The sequence below is a fragment of the Talpa europaea genome (assembly GCF_964194135.1).
Source record: "Talpa europaea genome assembly, chromosome: 11".
Taxonomy (NCBI): domain Eukaryota; kingdom Metazoa; phylum Chordata; class Mammalia; order Eulipotyphla; family Talpidae; genus Talpa; species Talpa europaea.
In genome coordinates, this window is record NC_140078.1 from 96,331,715 (window position 1) to 96,345,469 (window position 13,755).

The window sequence follows — 13,755 nt, forward strand, 5'->3', positions numbered from 1 at the left end:
TCATGCGGTTTGGTGACCAGACACAGTGGCTACCTCCGATGACCAGGGTCGTGAAGGATGCCAGCAGTCCATGACATTAGTGATCAAAGACATGGGAGATCGGGTTTGTCACTGACAGGAATGTTAGTGACCAGATAGTTCCGAAACAAGAACTAACCAGCCCTTGGGAGGAAGTAGATGGGATGGGGTGGAGGGAGGGGAGCAGTCCTTGCTGGAGTCTTAAGAATTGAGTTGAGCCTTCATAAAAAGGAGCCGTGTGCAGACCACAGACTGAGAAACCAGGGCCTCACTGGGCCTAGGCAGTAACCACTCTGCCCCCAGACCTCTGGTTAGATGATAAAGAGGAAATTCAGCTGGGAGCAATTCAGAGCAGAGAGGGCCGGGCCCCCTATTCCTGGGGTCCTTCCCTCAAACACCGGGCTGTGAAAGCCGCTCGGTCTGACCGCTAATCACACCCGGACCCCGAAGCCCTGGGCGCCAACCAGACAGGCCAGAGCATTCACAAAAAGTATTTTATTATTCTTAACAGTATTCACTTTAAAGGAATAGGAGGATAGCATACAATTTTTACAGACAATATATAAACGTTGTACATAATTAACAATAACTTAGTTCACTAATCCAAAATAAAACAAGCCAAATAAAACATAAAAACAGAAAATACTGCCGATTCTTTTTCTTATGCGGATACTAGTACAAAATAAGTTACTTCTGGCTGTGGTGCCCTGCGGCAATCGCCTGCCCATATTGCACTTGGTCGACTACATCAGCACAATCCTCCTCGCGGGCCGGGCCCCCTCGGGCCGCCGCGCCCCACTGCCACCGCATACAGAATCTAAGCTCGGACACGGTTATGTACAGCTGTACCTTGGGAAGGATCCAGAAGCCACCACACAGCACAGAGCCCAGGCGCTTCCCGGGCCCCCCACAGGGTCGGGGCCTCTCCCCTGGACCGCCCCCAGCCACCTACCAGACCAACCCCCCTGAAGCCGAGAGCAGCCAGGCCTCTCCCCTGGCCCTCAGCGCCCCGTTGTAGGGCTGTGGGATCCAAGAACTATTCCAAAAATAATTTCGAAGCTACAGCCTTGGTTTGTAGGTTTTATTCCTTTCCATAGCAAGGACTTGTGTGGCAATGTACAGTTGACTGGACCCAAAACGAGTTCAAAAATAAAACAACTAACTCGTCAGCGAGTTAAGCTTATGCAGTTTTTTTTTTTTTTAATATTTTTTCTTTTGTCTTAGAGTGGGGGGTGGGGGGCATTGAGGGGTCAGCAGAAAAGGGGCATATGTACAGAGGCCCACCTGGCCGAGGAGGCAGGCTGTGGCTCGGACTGTTACGGGGACACGGGTCACAACAGCTTTGGCCTCAGAGCCGAGGGGGAGTGAACTGGGAGACGTTTCCCCTCTCAAGAAAATCTTGTTTCCTTCCTGTGACCCAGCCCTGGCCTGGGAATCTGCGCGGGACCGCCCATGATTGTCTCTGCCCTCCAGGGCCCAGCTGCAGGGCACACACCGGTGAGGCCTCCCCTGCCAGCCTGGGTCCCTCTGGCCTTGGCTCAGCCCAGTCTGGGAGGCAGCTGCTTCAGGGCGGGAAGCCAGAAGAGAGGGTTTGGGCCCCGGGGCGCAGACCTGCCCCTGGAGCCTGGTTGGGGGATGGGCCAAGCAGCCCTTGGCCCTGAGGAAGAGCCCAGAGAACTCGGGGTGGCTTAGACCTCCCAAGTCTCCAGGTCCTCTTAGAAACAAGAGCAAAATAAATTATTTTTGCCTACTCCCTTCTCCTTCTAAAAACCGTTTCATTTGACCTCGCCCCCTCTTTTTCTCTTCACAAAGCTGTCCTTTCTGCTCTCCAAACAATTGTCAGTGATGGAAACCCCACCTGGGCAGCAGCCAGACCAAGCCACCTCCCAGCCCAGGGAGACTCTTCACAGTGTCAGCCCCTGGCTGAGCGGGGCCCACTCGGCGCGGGGCTCCAGCTGGGCTGCAGGGGTGGCATCAGTCTTCGGGGAGGGGCGGGCAGCTAAGGGTTTGGTCCACCCATCCTGGGAGCGCTGCTAGCCACCCTCCTCAGTGTCCATCTGTCCGCTCGGCAGGGGGCGGTGCCTAGCCCATGGCCGTCACCATGCTGGATGGGTGGGGGTGGCCAAAGGAGAGACTGGAGGAGGGGTGGATGGGTGTTGGGGTGGGCAGGATGTGTCCCGAGTGGCTGAAGGGCGGCAGGTGGCCCACGGGTGCCATGTGTCCGGCCAGGGCGGCCGCGCTGAAGGGCGACGACTTCTCCTGCATGCACTTGGACAGCTCCTCGTAGCACTCGGCCCCCTTCTTGTTCTTCTTGGACTTGTTGGACATCTTCCGGTTCCGAGTCTGGATCCCTTCCTTCTTCATGGTCAGTGGCCTGTTCACCTGGGGGATCCACAGAGCCATCAGGAGTCCAGTCTCCTTCCCAGAGCTAGACCCCTCCCCACCCCCTGCTCTGGCCTGGGACAAAGGGAGGTCTGGGCTGGGGGCCCCACCATCCACCATGGCCTCTCACCAACACCTGGGGGCAGGTCTACGGTCCCTGGTGCATTTCACGGTGGGCTGGCCCTGCAGGGCCAGCGTGCCCCCAAATGCCAGCACTGCCCCTCCTCCCCACCCTACAAGCCAAATTCCACCTCCCTCACCCCGACTTTTGTTTTAAACAGAGCAACCACGTCCCTAGCCCTGCCGAGTCCTGCTGCGGGAGGGGGGTGGAGGGAAGGGGGACGTGTTTCCAGCAGGCTCGCCCTCTCAGATGGGAAGCCCCTCTGGCACTCGGGGCTTGGGGCTTGCCCGCGGGGCAGCAGCAGCTTCCCAAGCCAAGCCACGCTGGCTCCGGTGGCTGGGGCCTCTCCTGGCATCACAAAGAGCAGAGGTCCCGGGGGAGGGGCGGGGCAGCCAGGCGGGGTGGACTCACGTTGTGCAGCTTGTAGTAGAGGCCGCAGGCGTTGCAGACAGGGTCCCCGTTAGCATTTCGGCGCCATAAGGTGGTGGTTGTCGTCTGACAGTTCGCACAACAGGTGCCTGCTCTCCTGGCGGCCGACTGGGAGGGGAGGGGCGGCGTCAGCAGGCTGGGCTCCCACGCCCCACCTCGACCTCCCTCCCTCCCCAGCCCGCGCCCCGCTACCTCCCACCAACTTAGCCAGGAGGGTAAATCTCACTGGGGAATCAAGGGATCTCAGAGCCGCGGAATTTTAGAATTTGAGACCGAAACAACCACAGAACTTTAGAATAAAGAACTCTCAGAAGGCCGATCTTGGAATCGGTGGGGTGGAAGAGCTGCAGGGAAAACAGGCACCTCCCCCAAGTTCCTAATGATCCATCACTACAATTGGGGAAACTGAGGCCCTGCAGACTCGAGGAAGCTGCTGGGTCCCCTTCTGCTTCTCTGTCTCCTCCCACACTTTGCCCTTAAAATTCATGAGTGTCAGGTCCCTGAGGCCGGGGCTGGGGGAGCCTGGGGATGCCTGGGGTGGGGATGCCAAACACTTAGGGAGTGGAGCCCATGCCGGGCCAGGCAGTTGCCCCTAGCCAGACAGTGGCCACACTTCAAGGAGCTAAAAAACGGTCCTTTGCAGGGGAGGCTACCATCCCGGGATATTCCCCTCATCACAGGCTGGTGGGATAGGGCTGGTCCGTCTGTCCAGCCTCCTGTACCCCAGAGTTAGTGCCCCCTCCCCCAGCTCTCAGGGAACACAGGGCAGGTTTAGTCTGGTTTCTGGAAAAGGGCACTGAAGACTCCCAAGAGGAGCAGGCAAGAAAGCCTTTACTCGAGAGAGCAGAGCCCTCTCCAGCCCCCCAGGGCCAGCCCCGCTGTAACAGAAAGCGGTCCCCCAACACTTCCCAGAGAACCAGCAGCAGCAGGGGTGGGGGTGGGGGAGGGCCAGGGGTGACTAGAGTGGCCTCCAGCCGGAGCCCGGCCACAGAGGGACCTGCAGGGCTGCAGCCACGGGGGGCGGGGAGGGGTGAGGGTGAGTAAGCAGCCCGAAGCTGGAATTCTGACTCAGGGGCCAACACCGCATCCTCCACCCCTACCCTCACCAGGCCCTCACCCCGCCCTCCTCCAGGGAAAAAAAAGGGGGAGGGGGGCAGCGCCGAAGCGATTTAAGCCTCGTAAATCACTTCGCCCTGAAAAAAAATATTTATTATTCTTAGCATTTTACGCATTATTTGCAGAGTGGAGGGTATTAGAAATTTCAAAACAGCCCAGCGAGAGGCAGGACTGAGCCGAAGAGACTCTCCAAACTCGCAGAGTCCGGAAACAGATACAGCAAGTTTCCTTATCTTCAGGCTGCAGATGTCCGGATAGGAAACTCCGGCAGGAGATCCGAAAGGGCATTTTTTTTAAATCACTCAAATGAAAATACACAGTATAGGTGACTCCATGGAAAAATAATAAAGGGCAGGTTTTTTTGGTGGCTGGTGTGAGTGTTTTATTTAAATAAGCCCGAGGAGATTGTGTGTTGGGAAGCAGAGCGCGGCTCTGAGCTGCAGGGAAAATTACTTCATGGCCCTATTTTTAAAAAAGAGTTAAACCGAGGCCAAGGGACGGGAGCTGGGTCCTTGGCCCCCCGGCTTTGGGGATCCCTGAGCGGGGTGAGGTGAGGGTACCTAGTGGGCTGCACGGGAGGAAATCCTGCCTGAAAAAAATCTGACCTGAAAAATGGGCCCGCGTAGCTGACATCTAAGTGCTTTCAATGACAAAAGAGCGTCAAGTGGCAGCGCGTCTGCTGTCTGCTTCGGAGGGGTTTCGGGTTATTTCTGTTAGTTTTGAATCGACTGTGGCTCTGTTAGTTGGGAACCGACTGTGGCATCCCTCGGCCCCTGCCCGGGGGTGCCCACGCCCGCGCCTACCAGCCTCCTCTTGGGCTTGATGAGCGGCCGGTTCTGCCCGTTCATCTTGTGGTAGAGGCCACAGGCGTTGCACAGGTAGTGGCCGGTGCCGTCTCGCCGCCACAGGGGGGTGGCCGTAGCCCCGCAGTTGACACACTCCCGGCCTTCTGAAGGGGGACAGGGAGAGACACCCGGCTGCTTAGCCAGCAAGGTCAAGGCAGGAGCCAGAAACAGACACGTGGCACAGCCGGTGCCAGGCGGTGCTGGTCAGGCAGCAGTGCACCCCCCCCCACCCCCGGCTGCTTCAGGGGGAGACTTTCAGCCCCTGCCCGGCACGAAGAGGGAAGCGGGGAGGCCTCCCTTGGGTTGAAGCAACTCGTTTAAGGCCAAATCCCCTTCCTCAAAACCTTGGGAGGGAAGGGACGAGGACGGGAGGGAGGCGGGGGCCAGGCCCAGGAGTCTCCTCGCCACGAGGAAAGGTATTTACAGCAAACTTTGCTGGCGGCGGCGGCAGGAGTCGCCAGTTCAACCTGGCTGGGCCTGGGGAGGGCCGCGGTCCCCTCCCCGCTTCTGCCTTTTGTTCCTCTCCTCTCGCCCCGACTCTGGCCACCCTCTCCCGAGTCCCTGCTCCGCACTCCCCGGCCTCGGCCCCGGCCCCTTCGCTCAGCTCCAGTCCAGGGTAAATTCCTTCTTTCTCCCCATCGCTCCCACCCCCAGCCGGAGCAGGCACCAGAATTCAGTCCCGAACTACAATCGAATCTGCAATCTTCAGAACAAAATCAATAGCAGCCCTTTCATTGTTAGGCTAAGTAGACTAAGTGACTTTGCCGGGTTTGTTGTTGTTGTTGTTGTTGTTTGGTCGTTGTTGCTAAAAGACCATCTGGAATTCAAATAGAAGGTAAAACCAACTTGGGAGAAAGGACTAATTAAAGGCGAGTTAGCTGCTGTGAGCAGAACAGGGAGGGACCCCCCACCAGGACGGGGCGGGTGCGGGCAGAGGCTGCGGCCATCGGGCCGGGTAGCCGCCTCAGCCAGCCTCACGTCACCACGAAGCTTTTCCCCATTTAGTCTAAACTAAATCGTCGATGTATACGGGCAAAACAAGGTCGTTCCCGGACGCAGGGAGTAAGTTTTTCCAATATTCCCCTTCCCAGGTGTGAAGGCACCAGGAAGGGGCATCGCCAGCTGAAGCCCCCGCGCCAGCCACCACCAGATTCTCGAAACGCCCAGTCAGCCTGGCCCCAGCCAGCTCCTCGGGGCGAAGGGACCGGAGCCCCTGTGGCTTCAGCCCTTCCACCTGGCGCCTTCGGGGAGGTGGGGGGGGGGAGTGAAGGACCTGCCCAAGGGCAGGGAGGGGAACAGGTACTGGGAATTTTGCTCTGGGGGAAACCTCCCAAGATGGAGAGTCAACGAAATCCCGTGACTGGACGGATGGAGTTGGAGAACCAGATTCCTTCAGGGTCTGGAGCCTCCGGCGTGCACCCGCAGCGCGCGCGCGCGCACACACACACACACACACACACACACACACACACACACATGCTCACGCTCAAAACCACACGCGCGTGGCCTCAGAGCGCGCCCCTGCGTGTTGCATTCTCTCACACAGTCAGGAAGCTGCTCAAGTTTTCACTTAAAATTCAGGGACGGGCAGAGGGAATTCTCGCTCTGTGTCTGGTCTGGCCTGGCCGTTGCGCCCTCAGAGGGGAGGGAACTGAACTTTAGGGGCCACCAGAAACACTTAAGAAAATGACAAGGCTGTGGGGTCCCTTCTCTCCCGCTCTGGGTCTCAAATACCTGTGGGGGGAAAGACCCCAACCTTCCCCAGAACCAGGAGGCTGCTCTTGGCCCCTCTCCTCTTCCCACATCGCGGCCCTCCCAAAGGCGCAAACTGTCCCAAGTTCCACGCGCCCCTGCACCTGCCTTTACCTGAGCAGGAGCGAGCCTTGCTGCGCTGCTTAGGGGTGAAGCTGGAGGCAGGGCCACCCAGGAAGCCTCCCGGGTGGAACAGTCCACTGCTGTAGTCGTGGGCTGAGGCCGGCACGTAGGAGGGGTAGGTGGGGATGGGGTGGTGTGTGGCAGGCTGGGAACCCATGGCAGCCAGGCCTGGGCGCAGGGGACTGCCACTTTCCATCTTCATGCTCTCGGTCAGGGACACCTGGTACTTGACGCCGTCCTTGTCCTCCCCCCGGGCCGCGCTACCCCCCGCCGAGGAGGAGGCTGGGGAGGCGGCCCCGGTGGTGCTGGGGTCGGGAGACACTTCTTTGGGCGGTGTGGGCGGGAAGCCGAAGAGATGGGAGCCAGAGTGGGCTGCGGTGGGGGTGAGGGAGGCCACGGAGCTCCCGCTGCCGCCCCCGCTCGCGCTCCCTGCCCCTGGGTACACAGAGAGGGGGCCTCCAGGGCCTCCAGCAGCTGAGGGGTGCAGCGGCGTCTTGGAGAAGGGGCTCACGGTCCAGGGGTTGTGGTGGTGGGCTGCAGCTGCAGAGAGGGCTGCTTTACCCCCATCCAGCCAGGGCAGCCCAGGGCTGTGCAACAAGTGTGGCCGGCACATCTGGCCACCGGTCAGGCGAGCTGTGGGGAGAGGGAGAGGGGTCAGGGCGCGCGCCAGAAGGGACCCGGGACCACGACCCGCAGGACAGCCAGCAGCAACCCCCTCCCCAGAGAAAACCAGAAACTTAACACCCGAACCGTCAATAATCAGGAATGTCAGCCCGAAGCTGAAGGCCAAGTGGCCCAGAAGGTACCCCGCTGGACAGGGCCTGGGGGCAAAGCCCACAGGCAGGGGAGCGGGCAGAAAGCCTCTGGGGCCCAGACTCTAGGAGGCTGCTGCCCCCACCTTTCCCGCCCCGATTCCTCAGCTGCTACGATTCCTGCGGATCCCACATCCGGGAAGCAGGCGGTCCGGCCCTCCCCTCCGGAGCCTGGTGCGCGGCGTCTGGGCCGCCAGGCACCCCTGGCCCCGAGCTCACCGTGCGCGGGGCTGTAGGAGACGCGCGCCCGCGCGTGGGCCGGGTTGGCGTAGTAGGGGTTGCCCTGGGAGTCGAGATGGTTGAAGAAGACGTCCACCTCGTCTGGAGGCAGCAGCTGGGCCGGCTCCATATAGTTGTGCGCCAGGCCTGGGTGGTGCGAGTCGGGGTGCTGCGCATTCAACACGGCGGGGTGCGCCATCCAGCGCGGCTGCTCGGGCGCCACCTCCATGGCCGGCGGCGGAGGTCCGGGATCTGGGCGGGGGTGGCGGGCGGCCCTGCGCTATGGAAGGGGGCGTGAGGGGCGCCGCCGGCGTCTGACACCCCAAAGTCCCGCCCCGCGGCGTCCCACGCGCCGCTGGCCCCCCACCTCGCTCAGCCGCGGACCAGTCCCGGGTGGGAGGAAAGCTCAAGGCTCAAAACGAAAGAAAGGCTGGGGAGAGGGTTCAGCCACGCACACTCACGTGGTGACCCCCCGGGTCCCAGCGCCACACGTCCGTGTACACACGGTCACCCAGGGGGGTGAGCCTGTTACCCCAACACACGCAGAGTCGCACTTTAGTCAGATGCTCACACCGAACCCCCACCTTCCCGCTACGCAAACACATAAACACAGGCTGAAAGTTGGAGACAGGCGTCCCGGCACCCAGAGGGGCGCATGATTCCAGACACATCCACTTGGCGCCGGATCCACGCACAGAACTCGCCCCCAGCCCCCCAACAGGCAGGCGGCAGCCCCACCCGCGGAGAGCCACCTCCCGCGCGCGCTCCCGGGCGCCTCAACCCGGACCTCCGCACAACACACGCCGAAGCGGTCACCCCAAGCCTGGCTCCGGCCTGGAGGTGCCACAGAGACCTCTCAGAGCTTGGTGCGCCCCAAACCCCCAGGCCAGCTCTCGCACCCCAAACTTACACACACAGCGCCGCGGGGAGGGGGGGCGCGGCCTCAGAGGGAGAACAGCACCGGCGGGAGGCCCGGGGATGGCGCGCCTAGACACGGCGAGGGGGGCGGCTGGAGGGGTTCACGAGGCAGGAGCGGGGGGCAGCGCGCGCCTCGGCCTCAGGCCCGCCCGGCTCCGGCCCTTCTGCATCCTCCGGCCGCCCTGGCGCCAGCTCGCGACTCCTGCACAGACATGAAGCGGGGGCCGCGCACGCCTAAGAAGCCGGGGCCAGCCAATCAGCGCCACGCGCCGCCCAGCCTCCCCCTCCCATTGGCTGCCCCCCCACTCCCGGCCGGCAGGACTCCCGGCCGGACCCGCGGGCCGGCCCCCCTCCGCCGCGGGGCCCCCTCCCAGCGCCCCGCCGGCGGCCCCGGCTGCCAACGCCCCCACTCCCGGCCCTAGCCCCGCGCGCCGACGGCTGCGCCCCCTCTTGCAGACACTCCGGATCCCCTAAACCGCTGGGAGCCCCCCTAGTATCCAGCCTCCAACTGGGGCGCCCTCCCCGGGAGCCCAGGCCGCGCACCCTCCGCGTGTCCTCCTCCCGGGACCCCAGCCCGTCCGTCCCTTCGGAGCCCACCTTCCTTACGGCTGCGCCAGGCCAGTTGGGGCCCAGCTACCCACCCAGCCCGGCCCTCCCCGCGCCCGGCGCTGGCTGCAGGGGGGTCGGCTGGCGGGAGGACAGCGCAGCCACGAGGGGCAGGAACTTGGGGTCCCCAGTGGACACCTGGTTCCCGGGCCCGCCGGGCGCAGGACCACGCTTGACCGGGCGGCGCGGCCGGCGCGCGGCGGGGGGAGGGGGCGGCCCCTTCCCGGGCGTGGCCTCCGCGGACCAGCGGCCCGAGCTGCCTGGGGCGAGGCCGCGGAGACCCGGCCTGGCGCCGGCGCCGGCTCGCAGGAGACGCCTCCCGGCAGGAGGAGACATTTTTTTCCTCCGGGGGGTCCCTAAGGTGTCCCGGGGGAGAGGGAGGAGGTGGCGCGGCTCCGTCCCCCGGGGCACCTGGAGCTGCTCTCCGCACGTCTCCAGCCCGGGGCCGGCTCTGCGGGTCGGGCGGGCCGGGGCGCAGTCCCCCCGCTGGCTCCCTCTGCACAGGCAGCGGAGGTCGGGGTCGGAGGGAACCTAGGGCCGAGGAGGGGGGTCGGGAGTAAATTGGGGGGCCCGGAGACAGGTGCGGGGGGGGGGTGGGAGTCCTGAGTGTCCGCCAGCCCCGCTCCCCGCGCCCGGCCGGGAGCGCGCGGGAGCAGCCCCGAGGGCTTCCAGGTGGGTCCGGGACGGGGGGCGGCCGGGGGTGCGGGCCACCCCCCGGGGTGGGGGAGGGGCGGCGGGATTGACAGTCGGTAATTGGGTAACTGGAGGCGGCTTCTCCGGCCGGGCGGCCCCGCCACCGCGACGCCGGGCCCCTGACGTCACCCGATTCGCCAGGAAATGAACTTTTTAATAATCCGAGGAGGGAGGAAAACCCTCGGTCCCCTCGGCTCGGGGGGCGCCCGGCCAGGCCCAGCTCCGCGGGCGCGCCCCGGTCACCCTCGTTCCAGGCAGCCTGGGCAGCGCGGGGGGCGCGGGGCCGGCCGGGGCCTCCTCCCGCCGCTGCGCCCGGCCGTCCGCACGTCCGTCTGAGCCCCGGGGCAGGTAAAGGCGCGGGGCCGGGGGCCGGGGGCCGGGGGCCGGGGCTGGCCGGGAGTCGAGGCGTCCCGGGCCCCGGGGACCCGCCCGCGCTGGCCGCCCGCCGCGCCTCCCGCTCCGCTCCACCCCGCGGCGCGCGGCTCGGCGGGGAGGCGGCGGGCGCCCACCGGGCAGGGCGCGCCGGAGCCCGGAGCGCGCGCGGTACCCAGCGCGCTGGGCCTCGGCGGCCGCGCCGGGCAGGTGAGGGGCCTCCCGGCCTCTGCGCGCGCTCTCCGCAGCGCGCTGCCCCCGGCCCGGCCGCCGTCTCTCCTCCGGCTTGAGTTTACGACTCTTCGCCAGCGCGTAAAAACGAGATCGCCGCGAAGCCTCTAATGCACTTCTGTGTTGCCGGAGCCTCGCGGGAGTTTCTCAAAGACACCGTGGCCTGGGGACGATCTCCGCGCCCGGCGAGGCTTCCCCGCTGCAGCTCGAACCCCCGGACCCAGTGTCCGAGACCGCCGGCCGCCGGCCCGCCGGGGACTGGCGACGCCGGAGCCCAGCGGACGCGTCCCGCGGGGCCCAGATCAGCGCCTCGGCTGAGGGAAGCACCCGCTCCTGGCTCTCGGGAAAACAGGTAATTCATCTTCCCCCTCAAAAGGCAGCTAAAATTGCACCCCGGTTCCGAATGGGTCTGCAACTCTATCCCCGCGCGCTGTGCTTCAGGCTCCCGTGGGGCAGCCTCAGCCCCTCTCGGGCAGCGTCCCGGCCGCAGGAGGGTGGGGGTGACCCGCTCGGCTGGTCGGGCCCTCGGCCCCGGCGGCTGCCCTGCTCAGCCCGCCGGCCCGGCGCAGAGCAAAGCGCCGGCGGGGATTTAATTACCCCGCTCGGCGGCTCAGAAAATCGCCGCGCAGAGGAGCTTAACTGGGTAGTTAAGCGATGCTTAAGCAGCGGCCTCGGGAGACCCGCATCCACCTCCCTTCCCGCCATCCCGGCCTTGAGGAAACATGGGGAGCCCTGCCTGTTCTCTTAAGGGCCGGGGGTTTCTCGCCTTCCTGCAAAAGGGAGGCAGGCTGAGGGCTGGGCCCAGGCCTTCGCAGGCACGGGGGTTCCTGCGTTGGACGCGGGACTGTGGCAGGAACCAACCGCAGGGGAGAGAAAAGCAGGGGGCCAGGCAGCAGGGCTTCCACCTGGCCAATAAAGGGGGGCACCCTCTTGAGTGTGTGTGTGTGCCAGACAGATGGACAGAGACACCAGCCAGGGCCTCACCCGCTGGTGCAGATCATCCTGTCATTTCTGCCCCCAAACAAATGTTCAAGGAGGGCCAGGATAGCCCCCAGGATGGACCGGATTTCGGGGTAACTCTCAGAGTGGGAAGAACAGATTTATGCCACTTTATGACCTTGGACTTTGGGGTCTCCAAGCAGCTTTGGAGGGACAGTTTCTCTCTTCCATTGTTTTGTGTGGAGGGTTGTTGCGAAGTCGAGGCCGTTCTGCCTTCTGGCGGCCTGAAGAAGCTGTCACTTTCCTTACGTGGGAAGAAGATTTCTGAGAAGGACGGGGCGGCTGTGGGGAAACTGAATTCTCTAACGGTATTTTTCAAGTGACTCGAAATTCCCGGCATGGACGTGCAGTTGGTGCACTTGAGGTGCGTTCACCAAAAAGCTAGGGGTGCAGGGGCCCCAAGTCCGGTTCCAGAGGGCCTCACAGGCCTAGGTCAGCTCCCAGCGGCCCAGGTCCTCCTGGGTCCCCCACAACCCTCCCCAGCTGCATCCTTTGTTTAAACTTAGCTCTTTGGAGGTGGCCCTCCAGGGCCGTGAGTTTGTCCTCTCTTTATAAGCTAATTCTTCTCCCTTTTCCTAGGGGCATCTAATTGGGCCAGTGGGGGAGGGGGTCCTCCAAGAAATCGGCTTCCTTAGGGACTGCCTTCCACTGGGATGTTTAATTTGCAATGCAGTGGCCTCCAGCCCCGCATTGGCAGGGTGACTTGAGGGGTACTGAGCAGGAAGTGGGGGCCGCAGAAGTCTCTGGGGCAAGGCCTCAGATCTGCTCAGGCTGCAGCCATCCTCCAGAGGGGTTCCCAAGGTGGGGCTGGGGGATCAGGGTTCCAACAGTCCCTCCTGCTCTTTGGGATTCATTTCCAGCCCCCCAAATCTGAAGGCTCCCTCTCCTCCGGCCTCTGTGCCGGCTCTCCCACCCTATCTTGTCTTTTTACCCTTTTGGAATGGAATAGCTTGGCTCCCAAAGTCCTAGATGTCTTGGCGCCCTGGGTCAGGCGCCTCAGAGATCCTGTATCTCCTTACCGGCTTCTGGCCCCCACCTCCGAGTGCGCCAGCCTCGCGCAGAGCCCCCGCTGAGACCAGCAGCCAGTCGGGCCGCACTGCTCCCTCCGCCAACAGCCACGGCTCACTCAGAGCGCCCGGCGGCCCGGCGGCCCGACAACTGGTAAATCCGTTTCGTTAAACGCAATTTGTTTGCAATTTGTCAACCCGGCTGGGAAACGCTCTCCAGACGCCCCGGCGGTGGCACTGGCCCTACCTGCTTCTCGAATCCCGCCTCCTCGCCAACGAACCCCAGCGCCAGGCGCCGGAGCAGACCCGGAGGTCTCCGCCAGATGTTCTCCCGCCAGGAGAAGTGGCTTTTTCCAAAACAACGAATTTCCTTCCGTATTCTCCGGGAGAGAAGCGGCCGCCACGCTCGGGGGCCGGGAGCGCCGTACCTTTCCCCGCGCGGCTGGGGGCAACTTGAATTTCAAGCCTGACCGCCGCCAGAGGATGGCCAAGGCCCGGCGCCCAGACGGCCCCGGACCGCCCTCTGCGCCTCGCCTCCCGGCGGCAGATCCCCGAGCCCGCGGCGGCCCCATTCTTATTGAAATTCCACTAAACGGATTCCGACTCCGGCCCCGCGCCGGGGGAGACTTCCAGCCCCGACCCTCTCCCCCAGCCGCACCCCAGCCACACAAGATAAAGGGCCGCGGGGCGCGGCGCGCGGGGACGCACGCAGGAGCGAGCCGGGTTAAGCCGCGCAAAGCCGCGCAAAGCCGGCGCACGGGACCAGCCGGCAGGTGCAGCCGCCGCTCAGAGGCCCGGCTCGGGCGCATCGGCCACCAAGGCCCGGCGGTGGGGGGCGGCCAAGACAAAGGCCCCAGCTCTGGGGGCCAGGAGGGGGCCCTTGACGAAGCGCCGAGAATCACCGGGACTGGCGGCCTATCCCTCTCCAGGGAGCGGGGAAGGTGGGAGGCCCGAGGCGGCCTGCGCTCCCGGGGGCCTCCCACACCGGCGCAGGCTGCACCCGCGGGGACTCGGGGTCGCGCTACTGCCACGGCGAGAGCGAACACTGAAGGCCACAAGTCGGGGCCACGGGCGGGGCAGACCGTGCCACTGGGGTGCGGGTGGGCGACCTG

The 13,755-nt window shown here is 64.2% G+C and overlaps 1 protein-coding gene across 2 annotated transcripts; it reads right to left on the reverse strand.

Moving 5' to 3' along the window:
- Positions 1-2,100: 2,100 nt before the first annotated feature.
- On the reverse strand, positions 2,101-8,140 carry GATA2 (GATA binding protein 2; the record flags this gene model as incomplete). Of its 2 annotated transcripts, none has more annotated exons than XM_084248109.1 (5): positions 7,818-8,140; positions 6,778-7,419; positions 4,870-5,015; positions 2,933-3,016; positions 2,101-2,400 (listed from the first exon to the last, which is right to left on the reverse strand). In XM_084248109.1, exons 1-5 carry the CDS (start codon positions 8,044-8,046, stop codon positions 2,101-2,103), a joined length of 1,401 nt encoding a protein of 466 aa, XP_084104235.1. In that variant the 5' UTR covers positions 8,047-8,140. The 2 variants fall into 2 exon arrangements, with proteins under 2 accessions (XP_084104235.1, XP_084104234.1); XM_084248108.1 differs by having other exon boundaries at positions 2,933-3,058.
- Positions 8,141-13,755: the final 5,615 nt, after the last annotated feature.